This window comes from Zonotrichia albicollis, chromosome 22 (assembly GCF_047830755.1).
Source record: "Zonotrichia albicollis isolate bZonAlb1 chromosome 22, bZonAlb1.hap1, whole genome shotgun sequence".
Classification (NCBI taxonomy): domain Eukaryota; kingdom Metazoa; phylum Chordata; class Aves; order Passeriformes; family Passerellidae; genus Zonotrichia; species Zonotrichia albicollis.
This window is the reverse complement of record NC_133840.1, coordinates 3256662-3276056: the sequence shown is the minus strand read 5'-3', so window position 1 is coordinate 3276056 and position 19395 is coordinate 3256662. Positions and strand designations below refer to the sequence as shown.

At 51.5% G+C, this 19395-nt stretch overlaps 1 protein-coding gene across 2 annotated transcripts in view; it reads left to right on the top strand.

Moving 5' to 3' along the window:
- The window catches only part of NXN (nucleoredoxin), a 46769-nt gene that overhangs the window by 25966 nt on the left and 1408 nt on the right, over positions 1–19395 (top strand). For both annotated transcript variants that reach the window (XM_074557008.1, XM_026797182.2), the window contains exons 2-7: positions 6905–7022; positions 8345–8478; positions 8808–8908; positions 9348–9454; positions 14902–15081; positions 17472–17596. In XM_074557008.1, the coding sequence (XP_074413109.1) occupies positions 6905–7022; positions 8345–8478; positions 8808–8908; positions 9348–9454; positions 14902–15081; positions 17472–17596 (765 nt within the window). The remainder of the gene's footprint in view (positions 1–6904; positions 7023–8344; positions 8479–8807; positions 8909–9347; positions 9455–14901; positions 15082–17471; positions 17597–19395) is intronic.

The following is a 19395-nucleotide window of genomic DNA, read 5'->3' as shown; positions in this document are numbered from 1 at the left end:
TGAAAACAAAACAGAAACCTCACTAATACCTCATTGTGTGCATTAAACAAAACAAAACAAAAAAACAAATCCCGATTTCCCTGCTGATTTAAAAGGCTTTTGTGTTTGGTGGGAACTCTGTTTTAACTCAAGGCTTTTCAGGAGTGTTTGTTTCTTAGTGATCCGGGATTGCAAGGTGTTTGACCTTGAGATTACTGCCAGCACTCAAGTGAACAGTAGCAGCAAAGGCAGTGGGTAGGAAACCCATGTTCTGGCAACTGTCCCACTTCCAGTGACAGATGAGACATGGGACCAAGAGAGGCCCTGAACTCCAGTTCAGCATCCCAGACTCCCACCCCACCCCTCGCCTTTCCTATAAACAGATGGAAAAATATCCCTTTCCCATAGACAGAAATTATTATTTTTTCTTATTGCCTCTATGTTTACATAGCTATTTCTTACTCAGTGTTAGTCATTTGGGGGAGTAATTTATAGGGGCCATGGATGATATACTTCTACATGTGTCTTAAATTTTTCCCACATACATTTTAACTCCCACTGCCCTCACTGCTTTTTGTGTTTTTGCAGAAAGAAAAATGTTTATTAAATAGCTTGCTTATGTGCAAGCCCCCTTTTAAGAGGTAAAGCATGATGTGCACATGGAGGGAAAAAAACTTCATTTATTGGATATACATGGAGGTGTATTTCCTAATCCTGGGTGCAGTGCTGCATCCTTCAATTCTGCATTCTTTGGGCTGTTGAATACAATTTGAGGAACACTTGAAAAAAATGTATTTATGAAAACCATCCTCATAGTGTAGATAGACCAGCCTGTCTGGTGTCATCCTCCCAGCTTGATTTCCTGCCTGTGTTGTTATCTGTGTGTTTAGTCAAATGCTGCTTCCTCCTGATCCTGAGATCAAATCAAGCTGCCATCCCAGCACCTCTTTGAAACCTGCAATGTAAAACAACCAGGCCAGCTCCCGTGTCTGCTGAGGGCCCTGGGGCTTTGCTCTCCATACATCATGTTAACTGCTCTTCAGCTCTGCTCAAATTAAATGTTTTCCTATCAGCTGTGGGCTGCGGAGGATCCAGCCTGTCAGGCTGTATGTGTGTCAGGGGGAGAGCAGGCAGCCTGTGCTCAGAGCCAGCCTCGCTGCCTTGCCCTCAAACAAAACCCTCAGCTCTCCATCCCTGCACAGCCTGGGAAATTGCAAAGAGAGCAGCCAGTGTGGGGAAGAGGATGGGAGGAAACGCCAGGACATGAGGCTGGGCTGGCCCAGGTCCCTCATCGCAGGTTTTGGCTGTGGAGCTCCTCAGGGAACAAAGAGCAGCTCTCTGGCCATGCCAGAAACCCACAGAGAGGATTTCCTTCTGCTTCACCTCCAAACCTGCTGCTGCTGTGCTCCCTGTCAGGAGGAACAAAAGCCCAGGGTGTGCCCTGTCCCCCCAGCAGCTGTGGGGCGATGTGGGCAGCCACAAGCTGGACTGTGCTGTGCCAGTCTCCCACCATGGAGAGGGTGGAAGTGACAAGCAGAACTTTTGGGTTTATGTTTTTAGGTTTTTTCTTGCACTGAGTCATATTGCTGGAATGTCCCCAGCAGGTGCTGCAAGGCTGAGTGCCAGGGGACAGTGTTTGGGTTTCGCTGGGCTTTCAGCCATTGCAGGCAGTGTGCACACAGAGGGGAGCAATGGGGTCTGCATGGACCCACAGCCCCAGTGCCCTGTGCTGTCTGTCTCAGCTGTTCACATCAATCTCGTTTATTACAATTCCAAATCCTCCCTCCTCAGCTCATTAACGCTCCCGGAGCAGACATCTCTGTCACCATTGTGTTTTGTAATTAGATTTTGATTTACTTTCAGAGAGGAGCAAGAGCACAATGGACATTAATTTATCCCAAGCCTCGCTCGGTCTCCTCCGTGTCACAGGGTCAGACCTTGGCGTGCACCATCTGGTCTCCCCCCTCTGCTTGGCTCTGTGTTGCTCCCTCACCGTGTTCTCCTTCTGCTCAGGGGCTTCCCTGATGGAAAAGGAAAAGGAGCAGTGAGGGAGGGCTGCAAGAGCAGCTTTTGTCCAAGCTGAGCTTGAGTCATAAGGACAGGCGTGAAGTAGATTTAAATCGACAGGGAGAGGAGCAGCCTGTTGTCTGCAGAGCCTGGGTGGCCCCTGGTGCTTGTAAACCCTTTAAGGCACGATGTAAAAGCTGCAGTTTAACACTGTCAGTGGGCCAGGACAGAGGGGTTCCCGCAGCGCTGGAGCACTGGGAATGGCCGTGGATATCTCAGCCTGGAGCTGCTCTGGGTGGCAGAGCTGGACATTGAGCTCTGCTGGTCCCTGCAGCCCTGGACCAAGGGCACTTTCCCATCTGAGTGCTGCTCATGTGTTCCTCAGACAGATTTAATATTTCAGCCTTTGGCTCTTGAATGAGAGACCAGCAAGAAACCCCTCTGTGCTCCCACATGGTCACTCATGGGGCTGTGGGAAGCTGAGATCTTTCCAGTGCCTCACCAGAATTCTCCATTGCATCTAAGAGTGAATTTTGAGAAAAGTGGCTTTACGTTTGTGCTTGTACAAAGCAGCGGCCATCCACAGCAGGAATATGTTAATTTATTGCTGCCTTTGAGTATTTTAACTGCCTTTGTCTTCTGTCACTGGTCACGGTAGAAGTGTGAGTTGCAAGATGAGTAGAGGCATCCCTGGGCAGAGTCAGCTCCATATGCAATGGAAGAGGGAAGTGTGAGAGCTTTTCTGGTCCAGTTTCACACAGCAGCAGAGAAATGCAGCCCCCAAGGAGGGTGGGAGCACCACTTTCTCAGCGGCCAGGGCTCAGTGCACTGCAGGCAGTTGTGCTTTATCTCTGCCAGCATTCACTGCTGCAGCTCAGGATTTATGTGAGCCAGTGAATGCGAGCAGGACTGATAAATCAATCAGCACAACCAAAAATAGCACCTGGCAGCTGTTGGAAGTGGGGGATCCCTTCCCCAGCAGAAGGAGCAGAGCAGGAGGGGATTTCATCCATCCCGGCCAGGTGCCAGCCCCGCACAGAAACAGCCGTGGCTGCTGGGGAGACCTCTTGTCTGACACCTTTATCTGGAAAAATTACTGTGGCTGTCTGCAAATGTCTCCCCAGCTTCTCAGCCAGGAATTCCCAATCTTCAGGATGAGGGGAATAATGGAGCCTGTACTGGTGGGGAGAGCAGCCTTGTGCTGCTGCATGATCAATGTCTGGGGATCAATGTCTGGAGATCAGCCCTCAGATCATGAGTGATCTCTGGAAGCCTCTCCCAGCTGGCTGTGGATGGAGCCCCCAGGGTTTGTGGTTTCCAGGATGTCGTGGTGATGCTTTTGTGCAGGGATAAAGTTTCCAGAGGAATCTGGTGACTCTGGTTTTTCCACTGGACGGCTGCACTAAACCACCTGCACAGGAGCCAGGGAAGTTTCTGTAAGGCTGCTCAGCCTGCACAGAGCCTTGTGAGGGGCTGTATTTCCTCACTCCTTCTCCAGTGGGTGTCCTGGGGTGAGCAGTGACTGGAGCAGGCCTGAACCAGGAGAGAAGAGCACTGCAGGAGGATCAGCTGCTTTCAGGCTGAATAGTCCGTAGATTATTTCCACATCTGTGTTAGCTTTGGCTTGATCCCACAGATTTGCAACAGCTGTTGGGAAGCAGAGCAGAGATCCCCTCTTTAAATGGATGATCAAATCCTTAGAGTGTGTGGAGTATGTTATTTCTATGTCATCTTCTTCACAGCAGGAAAAACAGCTTTTCAGAGTTGCTGAGGCAGCACTCTGCCCTGCTGCCTGAGCTATCATCCCATCAGCCACAGTCTCACAGCAAGTTGTAATTTGCTTTCTGCATCCCACACCCAGCCTGACACAGAATCCTTTGTGAAGTGTGTGGTCGTGCAGGTACCCATACCAGGGATGCCTTTTTTCTCCTGGATTTCCCTTTCTGCATGGACCACAACCAGTGGGTGGAAGCTGAGCCTGTCCCCTTTGCAGAACCCTCCCATGTGCAAATCCCTGGCATTTTACCCTGAGAAAAGCTAACAAGCACAATGGTTTGCCACAGGACAGGTTGGGTCATCCCAGTGGTTTTAGGTGGGGATCAGATGTCCTTGCTGGGAGCTGTAGTTTGGGTGCAAAATAATGGCACAGCGTGGGAATCCCACGGGGAGCTTTCTTCAGCTTGGCTAAAATGAACCAGCCCATTTCCTATCAAGGTTCTGCTCTTTCAGGTCAGACCTGCAGTAAAAGGAGCCATCAGGCTTCCTTCCCAAATGTCTGACAGGCTCTGGAAAAGCTGGAATCTGGCAGATGAGGGCCAGGGTGGTGGGAATTGTGGTAGATCCTGGCGCTCCTCCTGCGGCGCGTGCGTTTCTCATTCCCCATCAGCTTTCCTGGCGCACAGGGGACTCATCAAAGCAAACTGCTCCCACTTTAAACAGCACATTCCTGGATGGAATTAATATGGTTAGTGCAGCAAGACCACTAGCTTCAATTCAGGGCTTTTATAGAGGGCTTCAAATGACGGCCCAGTTCCAGTTGCTTTATGTGCAGTTGTTGTGTTTGTTCACTGGTGTTGTGTGATGTGTTTCAGTGATAACCCAGGCAGCAAATCTCTTAAAAATAGGAAGTGCTGCTCAGCCTGTGTGAAGCTCTGAAACTTGGTTTGGTGTTACCTGGGCTGGTGGGCTGTGTCTGGGAGCTTTTACGAACCTTTCCATTTGAATTGTTTTCCTCACTCACCCAAGGTGTGACTGAGCCTGACATGATGTTCATCAGGTTCAGGTCTCAGAGCTCAGTGATGGATGTGCTCCCCCAGCAGCAGGAGATGTCACATTGACCTCTTTTGATGCTTTTTGACCCTTTTAACACACACCTGGCTTGATGCTTGCTTGAGGCATTTTCCTTTGGACCCTCACTGATGAGTGAGAAGTGGCAACTCCTGATTTCATGGGGACAGAGTGTCTGGATTGCAGATTGCCTGTGCCATCCATGTCTGGGATGTGCCTGCAGATTGTGTCCAGTGGGGCCTGATGGTTTACAGATCCTGAGAAGACCGAGGACCAACTGTTGGCAAGAGTTGCCACATGTGCTGGACCTCATAGACTGCCTGGAGCCAGCCATGCCACGCTTGCTGCAGTGCTTTGGGCAGGTTTGGTTTGCTGTTATCCCCATCTCTCTGAGCACAGCGAGTCCTTGCAGCCTCTTGGCTCCAAAGTGCAGACCCTGCTCCTTCCCCAGCCAAGCAAAACTGCCAGGACCCACCGTGATGCCCCGGGGGAGCTGCTTCTGTATACAAAGGACTTGGCAAAATGAAGTGTAATGTAAGCAACTATTTAAAGAGAACGATCCGATTGCTAGTTGTAATTTCCTTATTGTTTGCAGCACCCTGTTAAATGCCTGTGATCCTTATAAAGAGCTTTCCCCCACCCTTTAAACTTCACAGAAGTGGATTTTACCTTCTGTGGTTTGAGCACAGTCATTGTGAGGGGGCTGGTATGCACCGAGTACAGTTTCTTTATTCTTTTCATGCCCAGGGCCATTTGGTTTGTGAATCCATTAATATGTCTGTTGGAAATGGAAGGCTGGGGGGTAGGACACAAAACTTTACCTCTCTTTAGGTCTCCAGATCATTCCCATCTCGGGAAATGGGATTGCCTCTCTTTGCAGATCAGGGGCAGCCATCTGCAGAGTTGTTCCTCTGGGAACATGTGGGTGCAGTTTCTCTGTGAGATACTGGGGGAAGCAACAGCACATGATGGTTTCTCTGGCTCTTGCACTGGTGGGTCCCCTCTGTGCTGCTCCAGTGCCTGGGTTTTATTCTCCAGACTGGAGCACGTTGTAAACACACAGAGCCTGAGGGCCTTTGCAGAGCAGAGCTTGATGTTAGAGGAAGGTGGAGATTAGTTTCCTTCCCCATTTGGCTCTTGGTTATGGTTTGGCTTTAGTTTGAGAGTTTGATAATTCAGCACTGGGCTGTTTGGGTTGAAATGCTTGGAGAAATGAAGGAGAACGAGGTGATGGCAGCAGCTCCTCCATGCATGGTGGGGAGAGCAGCTCTGCCAGCCCACACCTGCAGGCTGGGCTGTGCCAGCAGCTGCTGCTCCTGTTCCTCCTCATCCCAGCCAGCTTCTGTGCATGAATTGAGCTCTAAATGAACCTGTGCCAGCAGCATATCTTGGAGAACGTGAGCCCAGCAGTGTGTGACACCCAGAGGGGTCTGTCACCGATGCTGTGCAGAGCTGAGCTCGCTGCAGTGACCAGCACGCAGCCCCATCCAGAGTGGGGTGCCCAAAATGTGGCCATCAGCCTGCAAAGCTGGCACTGCAGGATGGATGAGCTGGGCCCCCAGGCTGATGTCAAAGCCCTTCATCAGCTCCTGGGAACAAACCCGGGAAGCCCCAGTTACAGAAAAATAATTTTTTTTGTGTGTTGGCCTTGTGCTCAGCCTGGCTGTGTCTTGGCACAGGTTTCTGGTTTGTTTAATGAACATGGAAATGGGAGGGGAGGAAACAGCCAGGGAAGCATTACAAATTGCTTCAGAGCAGTGGCATTAAAAGTATTTGTGCTTACCATGTCTTCTAAACAAAGAGCTCAAAGCATGGCAAGTATTATCCCCATTTTACTTGCAAAGAGGTAAAAGCAGGAGGAGGAGAAGCTTTGCCTCTGCTCATGGGCAATCCCACAGAAGGTGGGAGAAACACAGGGGTCTCACCTGAGGTCCTGAGGGGATGGTGGTGGTGGTGAGGGTCTCTCTGGGCCCTCACCATCCTCACATTCCTTCACACTCATCCCTGAAGCACCAGCTCTGTTTCTTTGTTCACCTCTGACTTCTGCTCTGAAAGATGCTAATGCTCCAAAATCTTCCTCTTCACGCAGCCAAGTTTACCTTCCTTATCTCCTTTCCAATCTCTTTTGCAGCTGAAGCTGTGGAACAAGTACAGAGTCTCCAACATTCCTTCCCTAATATTTATCGATGCCTCCTCTGGGAAGGTGGTGTGCAGGAACGGCCTCCTGGTCATCAGAGATGACCCTGAAGGTAAGACCTGCAGTCCCCTGTGCCACAGAAACATGGACACACAGCTGCCTTTTCATCTCAGTTCATTCTGAATGGCCTGGGGGGAAAAGGGAACAAAGAACTATTGTCATAATTAACTATTCAAAGCACTGTGCTATTTTCGGCGTAAAATTTTCTGCATCATTCCTGCCAGATCTTGTGTTTTGGTTTTGCTTACTGAAAAGAACAAAGAATTTCCCTCTAGGATTTTTGTCTGGAGTGCTAATGAGGAAAAGGTTAGGCTAAGTGAAACATGAAGTTTGGATTTTTCCCTAATGGAGGACCATGGACAGACAGAATGAGAGCCCAAACCTTCCATAGCTTGGGAGCAGAATCCTTCCAGAATACTGAGTGGGACTTTTATCACTGACATCACACTCAGGTTAATGCATTTCCCATTATTTAGAAATTAAACAGAAAGATATTACTATTCTCCCTTGCTGAGGTTTGCTGTGCTGGGAGTTGGTGTTAAATCCATCTTCCTCCAATTTGGAAAAAACCCAAATGAGCCAAACTGTGAAAAAAAAACCCACCCAAATGTGCCCTTACTCACAGACCCTGCAGACCCATCAGTCATGTTGCTGTAGTTTTCCATCCATTTCTTTTATTACTGGCTGATTGTTTCTTGGTGCAGTAAATCCTGACAGAGTCTTTAATTCAGTGGCAGGAGCTGTGCAGCAGGAACATGTTGTGGCCTGAGCCATCTGTGATGTTTCCTCCTCTCTGGCTGAGCACATGGATTGATTGCTCTGGGAGCTGGCAGCAGATGATACAGAGCATGTTTTTGTGTACACACACAGCTTGCTTTGGGGTGCAGAGGGTTAGTGTGATATATATATAGAGATATATGGATATAAACACACCATCTTTTACATATATATAAAGCTAAGGTTTGCAAATAAAGACATGTATGGATATGTGTAAAAATATATGGTTAGTGTCAACATAAGGGACACATTCTGTCTGCATTCCTGAGCACGTACCACCTTGCCCTCTCTTGCTAAAATAAACACTGTTGATAAGGGAAAGGTGCCTCATCAGGCACAAAACCAGAGCAGGTTTGAAGGTGCTGTGACTTGGGTGAGAGAAAGAGGTGACCCTGGCTGCAGTGGCAGAGCAGGGCTGTGCTGGTGCCTGACAGCTGAGGTGTTCTGCATCCCCCTTGGGTGGGAATAAACCCCAGCAGGGTTCCTCAGGCAGGATCCCCTGTATCCTCAAGATGAGATGTTTTGAATCTGAAGAAGTTGGATGCACATGTTACCATCTTTTGTCTTTTTTCCACCCCTATCCCGACCCTTCTCCAGGTCTGGAGTTCCCCTGGGGGCCAAAACCCTTCAGTGAAGTCGTTGCTGGGCCTCTGCTAAGGAACAATGGGCAGACACTGGACAGCAGTGCCTTGGAGGGCTCTCACGTCGGGGTCTATTTCTCTGCACACTGGGTGAGTAGGAGGTGCTGGGCAGAGCAGTTGAACTGGGCTCAGGGAGAGTAAAGACCCCAGGCTGGTTGGTGCTGAAAAATTTAAAAACTTAAGAGGAATTTAGGATGCTTTGATCATCAGCATTGTAGTGGCCTGTCATCCTCAGGGAAAGAGTGGTCAGATTTTAAAAATGGAAGAGGTTTTGTTGGTAAATTACAGACCATAAACCCCAGGCACCTTCAGGCACTGCAGCAAAGATAAGTCATACCAGTTCATGGTCATCTGGCCCTGCTGGCTGTGGGGCTGGTCCTGAACAGGAGACAATTCCTCCTTACGCTTGTGTCTTGCAGTGCCCGCCGTGCCGAAGCCTCACGAGGGTGCTGGTGGAGTCCTACAGGAAAATCAAGGAGGCAGGCCAGAAGTTTGAGATCCTCTTCGTCAGTGCAGACAGGTGAGGCAGCCCTGACACCCTGTGCAGGCAGAGCAGGTTGGCTCTGGCACCAGGAATCTGCCTGAGTCCTTTCCCTCTGCCCAGCGGGGAATTGCACAATGGGGTCAGCCAGAGCAGGTCTGTGCTTCACTTTGTGGCTCTGGGCTCTGAGGGATGCTTGAACTGCTGCTGTCACCATGGGTTAACATTCAGATGCCCTGGAGAATTTGAAATATTTTACTGGGGTAAAATACATCGTGGACTTCTTAATATCTAACTGGGGAAAAATACACCATGGACTTCTTCATGAAGGGCTGGGGGCTTTAAGTTTGGTGTAACTCTCTCCCAACAGATGGGTTTTGGTGGGAGGGATAAAGGGCTTTGCAAGGCAGGTTTTTAGTGAGGAAGGAGCCTGGCCAGTGGAGGGCTGTGCCTGCCATGCCCTGTTCCCCTGGCACAGGTCAGAGGACTCCTTCAAGCAGTACTTCAGCGAGATGCCCTGGCTGGCCGTGCCCTACGCGGACGAGGCCAGACGGTCGCGCCTGAACCGACTCTACGGCATCCAAGGTAGGAAAGGCCTCACTGAGCACTGATCTCCTTCTCCCCCCTCCTCTTCCTGAGCATTTGTAATGTCTCCTCTTGTTTAACTAAACCAAGAAAACAGCAAAGCAAAGCACAGTGCCCCAGGCAGAGCAGCTTCATGTTTCTGCTCTCCACAAACTCACATTCCTACCACCTGCCAGGCAGGCTGTTAGTTGAAACAGGACTTCCATAAACAACCTAATTCTTCCTGGAAACTTGGAAGCTGTTTTTGGCTTGGATGTTTTTTGTCTAATTACTGATTTATTTATTTTTTGCTGTTTCTTGAAGGTTTAAATTTCATTTTCTTGCTGGTTTATGTAATGCAAAGGCAGGCCATGTTCTGTGAAGGGGCTGAGGAAGATGGCATCTGGTTTATGTTAGTGACATGAATTACAAAGGAGAGAGTGTTTGATGTAAACCATGGCTTTGCTTTTACTGTACATGCCATTTCCAGAATTCCAGCAGCCCTGGCTGCTCACAGGGGCAGGGAGAGACTCTGTGTGTCTGGGTGGCTTCAAAGAGTCTCAAAGATGATAAAAGCTCACAGCAGCCATCCTGGGGGCTGGCACCTTGTTCCTGCAGGGGACAAACTGCAGCACAGAGAGGTGCCAGGTGACTGGCTGGTGAGGAGATCTCATGTATGTACAAATAGATTCTCCCTGTGGTTAAAGGGTCTTGCTGCAATGTGGCTGTTGTTCCTCTGTTTCTGTGTGGTGTCATAGAATCAGAATATGCTGAGTTGGAAGGGACCCATCAGGATCATTGATCCAACTCCTGGCCCTATGTAGGACACCCAGCAACCCAACCCTGTGCCTCAGAGCTTTGTCCCAGTGCTGCTTGAGCTCAGACAGGTTTGGTGCTGTGAACACTTCCCTGAGTGCCTCCTTCAGTGCTCAACCACCCTCTGGGTGAAAACATTTTTTTCCTGATACCCAACCTTAACCTCCCCTGCCTCAGCCTTGTGCTGTCCAGGTGTGTGCAGGCTGGCGGAATGTTCTTGTGATCTGCGGGGAAGGAGGAGTTTTGCGAAAGGAGGCTGAGGGCTTTTGGGAAGAGTGACAGGAGAAATAATCCCTCCTTGGAGTCCTCTCCAAACTCCCCTTCTGGTGTGAGCTCAGGTGCTGCCACTCAGCCCTGTCCCCTGACCTTAGCCCAAGAATTACCATCAGCCTGCTTTAAATAGCCATCAGTTCACTGCTTAATGACCTTCCCGTGAGGCAAGAGCTTTCCAAATTCATCCCTCTTTTCCCAGCCCACTCACAACCCTCTCCAGTGCTGGTTTCAGCCCAGTGCTGCAGGACTGCTGCCAGTTTCACTGGGACTTTCTGTAAATAAGGTGTCCAGACATGGATACTTGAGCACCAGGCATGCTGTAGCCAGGGAAACAGTTGCAACAGCTTTCCGTCCAACTCCAACCTTCTTAAAGGTATCCCTCTTTGTTGTGTGCCGACCTGAAAATGTAAATATTGGCTGTAATATGTAAATATTCCCCTGCACCCCAATCCCCTTCTCTGCCCAGGTAGCTCCCATGTCATCCCCGAATCTCAGCTCCATGCAGGTTTGGGGCTGCCTGCCTGTTTGCAGTCAGGCTTTTCACACCAGCTGGGACAAAACCTTCCTGCAAACAGAGCTGGATGTCGTGGGCTCTGCTCATCACCACACCTGGTTATTCCACCCAAATGAAAAATTAGATCTGTGTAACCACATCTGCATTTCCCACACGCATGGTTCTGATGTTGCCTCTCTGAAAGGAGCTGCACCTATGATCAGTGAGTGTCCAGGTTACCATCCTGGTGCTTGGGTTGTGAGCACAACATGAGGAGGTTTCCCTCTGTTTTTTGAAGCCTGGGTACTGAAACAACACAAGAGTTTGTCTTCCCTGTCTGCTTTAAGTTCCTGAGTGGTGGAAAGTAGCAAGAGAGTCAAATCTTCTCTTGTTGTTTTAGTCCCGTGTTGGCCCCTACAACTTTTAAAAACTCAGTATAAAATGCAAGTTGAGTTATAGGCCTTTATTTGGGTTTACTTTGAATGCCTCTATTCATAACTCATGCACACTCAGAGGCTGTGCCCTGCCACCTCTAGTAAATTGCTTCTGGGCGCAGGGCTGTTCTGAGAAAGAGCCATGGCTTGTGTTGTGGCTGCTTAGAAATAATTCCCCTTTGTGCAGCAGCTCCCAGTCCTGCCTTGGGTGAAATCCCCTGCCCTTAGCTCTCCTTCCAGTGGGATGGGGAGCAGTGATAAATTTTGTGCTTTGATAGGAAACATCCCTTGTTGTTGTGTTCCCCAGTATTCCCCCTGGACTCTGTGGTGTCTCTTTGGGATTTGCAATGCCTTCCAAAAACTGATTCCCTCTTCCCCCATGCTTTAGCTCAGGTCACCCTCACAGCCTGGAAATCAGTGCTACAGGGGATTTCTGGAGCTTTACTCTGAAAAAGTGAAAAAACAACAATAAAATGCACCACCTGTGCTGTGGTTGGTGTGGGGTTTGCTTCACTTACATTGTGATTGCTCACCCAACAGACTTCATGCAGATGAGATTTCAATATCAGGTCTGGGGTTTAATGTATAAATATGTAAATGCCTTGCCAGGTTCGGTAACAAACCATTTGGCCCCTGTGTTTTCATAAAATGCTGCCCCCGTGGGAGCCAAATCCATTTTCTAGTGCATAAAATCCAACCAAGGCTGTCTATGCTAATTCTCATCCAAGCTTATACAATATTCATTGCAGTGTCTGATCGCTGATTCTTCTTGATAAGTAAATTCTGGTGTTATGACTTAAGGCAATTACCAAATCCCCCAAAAGGCACTAAAATAACAAATAGTGGCTGGGACGAGTGGGGAGGGGGAATGACTTGGGTTAGCAGGTGTGGATAACATTAAAGATGGTTTTCCTGGTCCTGCAGGTCTGTGTCCCATGGAAACAGGGTGTGTTTTTTAGGGGAGTAATCACAAAGGTCACCTGAGAAGATGAGGATGTGAATTAACTTAAAAAATATTCTGTATTTTGTATTTGCAGTTGGCGGTTCAGTGGCTGGGTATGACGGGGGGTAATCTGCATATAGAAATTAGGTGAAGTCTAAAGGAATGCTTTGAGTAGTGGATGAAATCCTTGATAGCTGCAGAATCACGGCGATCTGTGTCTAAATTGAGCCCTTCATTTTCTCAGCACAGCTCGTTTGAAAGCTCTGCCCGAGAGTGCTGCTCAGGCTGACTGATGCCCTGGGCAGCCTGTCCCTCATGTGTAAAGGATGGAAAGCGGTTTGGGGTGGGGTTGGCAATCCTAAAAGGACCAAGATCCGAACCCTGCCTGCTGCTGAGCACCGAGTGCTTCTCCTGGTGTCAGTAGCACTTTGTGCCTCTAAGGGCAGGGCCAGCGTGAGATTTCCCAATTCCTTCCACTCTGTTTAACCCATCCCTGCCCTGGGGCTACACTGAATTACCAGCAGGTAATGAATAAGCCTTTTTGTGATACAAAATGGTTTTCTTGGCGTACACTAAGGATCTGCAAGCTCAGCCATTGGGCGGGTTCCTGCACTGCTGCTTAGCACCAGCCCCAGCGCAGGCAGGAATGCGCCGGGCTGGAATGCCGGGAATGCGGCCGCTGCCTGGACCTGCAGGCAGGCTGGGACACACAGATGGCCGAGTATTTCCTCGAGAAACTCCTCCGATTCAGAGGGCTTGTGAGTAACCCACTGTTGGGCAAACACGGGAGTGCACGGTGCCAGCAGCCTGGCAGGGGCACACACACTGTGAAGGGAAGGGCTCTGCAGGGGATTTCTGAGGAATGAGCTTTAAAATGAACCTTGGGGTGAAGGGCAGGAGTGTTTCAGCTTGCCAGGGGTGTTGCTGGGTGAAGGAAATGCTGCAGAGGGAGCAGAGCAAAGCCCAGGTGATGAGCAGTGACAGCAGCACTTGGCACTAACGTTGGTCATTTCATTTGTCCCTTGGGGCCTGATCCCCCTGTCCCCTCTTCCTTCCTGGTGGGATGTTTCTTTGTCTCCCTGATGACAGAGGAATAGTGTGCTTTCCAGATGAAGTCACCAACGTGAGCCACTCCTGCTGACCCACCCGTGGCTGTTTTGTGGCCGGAAAGCCGGTGCTTTATCAGATGGGCTGGTCACCAGCTGGTGTCCAACCTGCCCCGCTGCAGTGACATTTGATTTGTGACCTGTGCTGTGTCTCTGCTGCAACTCTGCTCACCTCCTGTACAAAGCTTCTCCTTTATGTATAAACTTTTCAGCCCCATAGATCAGGGTAAAATGTTGCTTTTTCCCAAGGGCCAGACCATCACTGGATATTCCCTGAGCCACATCCTGCCAGGCTCCTGTAGACCTGAACATTCCTGCAAGCTTTGTTAGTCTCCAGAGGGATGTGCTGTGGAAATGGCTGGGCCATTAGTGCAGAGTGCTGGAGGGCTGTGGGGGCAATAATACACGGTGTTCTTCTGGGAAGGAACACACCCTGCTTCCTGGTCACTGCTGTCTGCAGGCCTCGTGAGTGAGGTCCTGGGAATTGGGCTCTTCCAGAGGCAGCCACATCTGGGCACTGGGATGGTGGTGCAAGAGGGAGGGTCTCTGGATGGTACAACGGGATTTGCACCCGTGGGCACCAGATTGCAGCTGGCAGGGAGAGTCAGGCAATGCCAGAGCTGTCTGTCAGCTTCCTGCTCTGGCTCCTGACTCACAGTGCTCTGCTAGGATGGAAACAGGATCCAGAGAGCCTGAGCCCTGTGGGAATCCACAAAATCAGAGGGTTTTGGGAAAGCTGCAAAAGGCAGGCCTCAGAGGCAGTAGAACTGTGATTAGAGCTAAGCAGTAGCCATAAGATTGGTCAGCAGAAAAATTATTTAAAAAGTAGAAAAGCAAGGACAAATAGAACAATGGTCTGTGTATTAATGCTTGTCTATAATAACTCTCTAAGCTACAGAAAAGTTTATCTAGCAAGATATTAGGAAGTTTGAAGCTTAATAATGGAGCTCTGTGCATTGTGTTTTAAGGCTTACAAGTAGATATTGTATTCAAAATAAGCGAGCATTGTTTTAACCAAAGGTAAGTATGCTTATAGTGGTTGGGCAGAACTACTGTCAATGTGCTTTTGCTTTGTGTGATTGGTCAGAAAACTTATGAAGTGAGTTGTAACATTAAGTTCTTTGTCTGCTGCCTGAGATGTGAGCTGGTGGCATCTTCCCATTGCCATAACCATGTAATGAGACTAATGCTGAAAAATGAAACAGCTCAAGGCACGTTCCCAGCAGCCCTGTCCTGTTTGTGGTTTGTGCACAGCCCCTGGCTGGTGATAGATCCCCACTGGGTGAGCTGCACGGGGCAGGAGGCTCGCTGGGCTCCTGCCACAGCCAGAGGCCATAGGAAAAAGCCTTTCTCCCCACACCCTGTGTCTGGCCATTCATGTTTGGCTGTTTTTCCCACTGCAGGCATCCCCACTCTGATCGTGCTGGACGCCAAGGGAGAGGTGATCACGCGGCAGGGCCGGGTGGAGGTGCTCAACGACGTCGAGTGCCGCGAGTTCCCCTGGCACCCCAAGCCCGTGCTGGAGCTGACGGACTCCAACGCCGTGCAGCTCAACGAGGGGCCCTGCCTCGTTCTCTTTGTAGGTATGGATGGAGCATCCCTGCTCTGGCAGCAGAGCCTGTGCTGGGGAAGGGGGCTGGGGACCTGAGAGCTTGGCTAGAGCTGCCCACGGGGCTGGGGACGGCCTCTGGTGATGACAAGAAGGGATATCACTTCCATTTCCATTTTCCATCACTGTGTGCTCACAGAAAGGCCTGTGGAAGCCCCTTAGCCCCTTTCCTGTACCACAGCAGCTCACAGGGGTTTGCCAGAGCCTGCTGTACCCATGGGGCTCCTGCAGCTCCCACACACCCCCCTGGGATGCTGGAGCAGCGATTGCCAGCACAGAGGAGCTGTCATAACAAAGGTGTGGTGGTGGCTGTGGATAGGAATGCTGATGAGCTGTTGGGAGTGTGGGAAATACACTGTCACAGCTGGTGGTGGTGGAGATGGGAAAAGCCTTTCTGGAGCAGGGACTTGAGGCACACGTGATGTAACAGAGGGGTCAGAGGAAGTGTGTGTGCAAGGGATTAGAGATCTGTGCTGGAAACCACAGCAAACCTGAACAGGGCAGTGACAATTAGAGCAGTCTTTCATCCTCTGCTGGTCCTTGGTTTCCCCAATTCCCCTGGCTGCAGGACAGGGCAAGGTTTTCCCCAAAGTTCCTGTCCTTTCACTGCTAACCCACACATGAAGCTTCCCTGCAGTTAGAAACAGGCCTAGGGCTACACATGGCTCATTCTTCATCACTTCCCTGCCAGCAATGGACACAATAACTCAGGAAAGGGCATGGCTGGGATGAGCTGTGCTGCAGGCTGAGCCCTGGGGTGGACACAGCATCCCAGGCAGGGAATTGAGGGGCTGTGGGCTCTTGAGGGGGGTGTAGCTGTCCCCTGTGTGCTGTGTGGAGTTTGGGGGTGTGCTTCTTCAGCCCCCCTTGCTTTGCTGTGCTGTGCCTGGCCCATGGCAGGGCTCCTGTCCCACTTCCCTGTGTGCCCTTTGTGAGCAGCACACACACCTCTGCAGCTCTGATAACATGGCCCTCGCTCCTTTCCTTCTTCCCTTTCAGATTTCCTTTTGACCCTGGTTATTTATTCAGCAGAGCCCAGCAGGGGATGTGAGCACAGAGCCAAAAATCCTCTCCTGACGCGGGAAGGGCCGGCTGGCCACGCCAAGCCTGATGGATTAGGGCTGGCCCTGCAGGCCTCTGCAAAGAATTATTTTTATCTTGCAAAGTTTTTCTATCACCTTGCTGCAAACAGCTCATCAGGGGAACAGCTGGGGCTCTTGCTCGCTGCTTTTGGGGGTGGATGGTCTTGATGAAACCCACCAGCGATGTGCTGGGGCAGAGAGGCAGCTGGTGCAGGGAATGGGGGCTCCTGGCCAGCTTTGTCCTGCTGGGAGACCCCCCAGCAGAGCAGTGCCTGCACTGCACAGGCAGCAGCACCCCCAGGAGAGGGCAGCTTAGCAAGTGCTGGTGCTGAATAAATGCTGACTGATGCACCTCCTTCCCCAGAGGGGTTAGGGCTGGGTTAGCCAGAGTGTGCAGGGCTGCCTGGAGCACTGCCAGCAGCTGATGTTTGTAGGAAGAGCAATCCCTGCAGACACCCCCTAGTCAGTGTATTTATCACTGCCCTGCACACAGGACAGACCCTGCAATCCAGTGTGCAGCTTCTCTGGAATCTCCTGCTCTGCTTGGACAGGAGGACAGGGATGTGTGAAACAAGGGCAGAGAGTTTTCCTGGCATGGGCATGGCTTGTCCCAGCTGGGGCTGGACCTGTCATGGTGGTTACATCAGGGACCATGAGGGGAGACATGCCTTCTTCTTCTTCTGCCTTCTTCCTTTAATGCCTAAAAGTTGTCCTCAGATTGGAATCTTTTAATCTCCACACTTCCCAAGGATGCAGACTCTCCTCTTTCCAGCTCACTATTTGAACTGCAGTGGTGGCTGGCATTTGATTGATGCTGCCATCTCTTTCTGCCCTACCTCTGTCAAATCAAAGCTGCCTTCCCAGCGCTGAGACTGGAGCAGTAAAGCTGCAGCTCAGCCATCCTGAGGCACAGGGACGGTGGGTGGCGGGCAGGGGTGGCAGCAGCCTCAGATCAGCGCCTTTGTTTGGTCTTCAAAAACACTCTCAAACCACAAAGCAGCTTTTTTGTGCCTGTTTGTCCCTGCACCAGGCAGTGAGCAGTGGAGTATTTGGGGAGCAGGAGTTGCTCTTCAGTTCGGTGTTTCCCTGTAGTGCATTTCCCTGGTTCCTCCAGAGCTCTGTGCCTTTGAAGTCCGTGTGGCGCATCCGGGCTCCAGCTTCCTGCCTGGTGGTGCTGTGGGACAGAGCTACCAGCTCCTGGCCCGTTTGCATCCTTTGATGCTAACCTCCTTTTCTTGCCCTGCCTCTTTTTGTTTTGTCTCCACCACCCCGTGCCCTGCAGATTCAGAGGACGATGGGGAGTCGGAGGCGGCGAAACAACTGATTCAGCCCATAGCTGAAAAAATCATAGCCAAGTACAAAGCCAAAGAGGAGGAGGCACCGTTGCTCTTCTTCGTGGCGGGGGAGGTAAGTGAGAGGAGAGCACAGGGCTGTGTCCTGCTGGGTACAGGGACTGAGCTGAGTTGGGTACTGCTGTTGTTGTTGTTCAGGGGTAAACTGAGGCACGGAGCTACTGCAGCTGTCAGGCAGCACAGAGCAAAGCCAGACTTGAGGCCTGGCTCAGTCTGTGCTCTCCTTGCTGGATATTACTTCTAGCAAAGGATTTGCTCAGAGATGGAAAAGCCTGAAGGAGGGAGAGGGACAGGCAGAGTGGGGCAGTGGGAGGGAGTGGAGCTGCCATGCTGGGTCTGTTGCCTGCTCAACCCTGAGGCTGTGCAGGCAGGAAAGTGGCTGGGCAGGGGAAGAGGAGCAGGGTTTGGGTTTCAGCCTGGCCCATTTAGTGAAATTTTGGCCGTTTCTCTGAGCTGACCATGTTTTTCTTGGCTGGGATGGTATTTGAGGCATGTGCAGGCTGCAGTGCTCCAAGTCAAAGATCTGCTGGAGACAATGGGAAGCGAGAAAACTGGAGGACTCCTGGCCTCCCTTGCATAGACACTTTGCCTTGCTGCAGTCTGGCAAACGAAGGTTTTGTGTCAAAAAAGCTCCCAGCACCCCCAGGCCTGCAGTTCCCCTCCCACATCCCTGCTCAGGGCCTGGGCAGGTGGCAGCGGCTGCGCCTGCTCCGTCCCCGCACGCCCACGTCACACTGCGGTGCTCCATGCGCGGAGCCCTCCGGAGCCGCCCTGCGACAAAAGGGTCCCCAGTGCCACACCCAGGCCCCCCCAGCCAGCCAGGCCCCCACTGCCACCTCCCACAGCCCCTTGGGCCCCCTCCGTGCAGCCGCTCCCGCTCCCACCAGCGTAACGGGTCTCTGAGCATCCCAGCTCAGCCCCGCACCCTTGAATAAGTCCCTTGTTGGAAAGGGCTATTTTGGGAGGGTCCGGGACCTTCCCCCCTCCCCCAGAGCCTGGCTTGCCGGCTGTAGTGAAACATTGCTGCTATTCATGCAGCTCCCGACGGCCCTGCAGCAGCCAGCCCGAAGAATGGGGAGCGTCCGGCACATCCCATTCATCCGTCACCTCAATAGCCGGGAGCGCTGGCCCCGGGGCTCCGCTGGCCCCCACGCACAAAGCAGCCCGGCCATGGCCGGAGCAGGCGCCTCCCATCGCTCTCCCAGCACCGTCTGCACCGATTTTGCATTGATTAAAAAATATTCCTCGGTGCCTTTGTAAATAAAGGACGAGGCGTCCCGACACCTGGGTGGGGGGCGGTTGAGGCGACGAGCCCAGCCCTGCTGGCCCTTCCAGCCACGTGGTCCAGCTGCGCCAGAAACCCCTGCAAAGGAAGGGGAGGCGCGAGCGGAGCTCCCCAGCACTGCAGAGCCCCGGCCGCCAACCAGGTGGATGGAATCCAGATTCCAGATTCCATTCCTGCCCCTCGGAAGGGGCGCGCAGGAACGCCCCGCTGCGGGTGAGGCGCAGCCTGGGCTCAGGGATGAATCGCGCCAGCACCGGCTCTTTGCATCCCACAGCCTTGGGAGGGATAAATCACTGCCTTTGCCCAGAGCTGAGCCTTGTCCAGAGAGGGGAGAGCAGCCCTCTCTCCCTCTGCAAGCAGCCTGCTGCTCCTGTGTGTGCCCAGACACTGGGACCTGCTGGTGGGGTCTCATTGTTGGCTCAAAGTCTCCATCCCATTCCCGTTCTTTGTTTAGCTCTGGGCGTGCACTTGGGTCCCTTTGGTACCACCCTTGGTGAGCAGCGAGGCCGTGGCTGTGCTGGCAGAGAGCTGGCAGTCCCCACATTCAGCACTTGTCCCCAGTTCCTTGA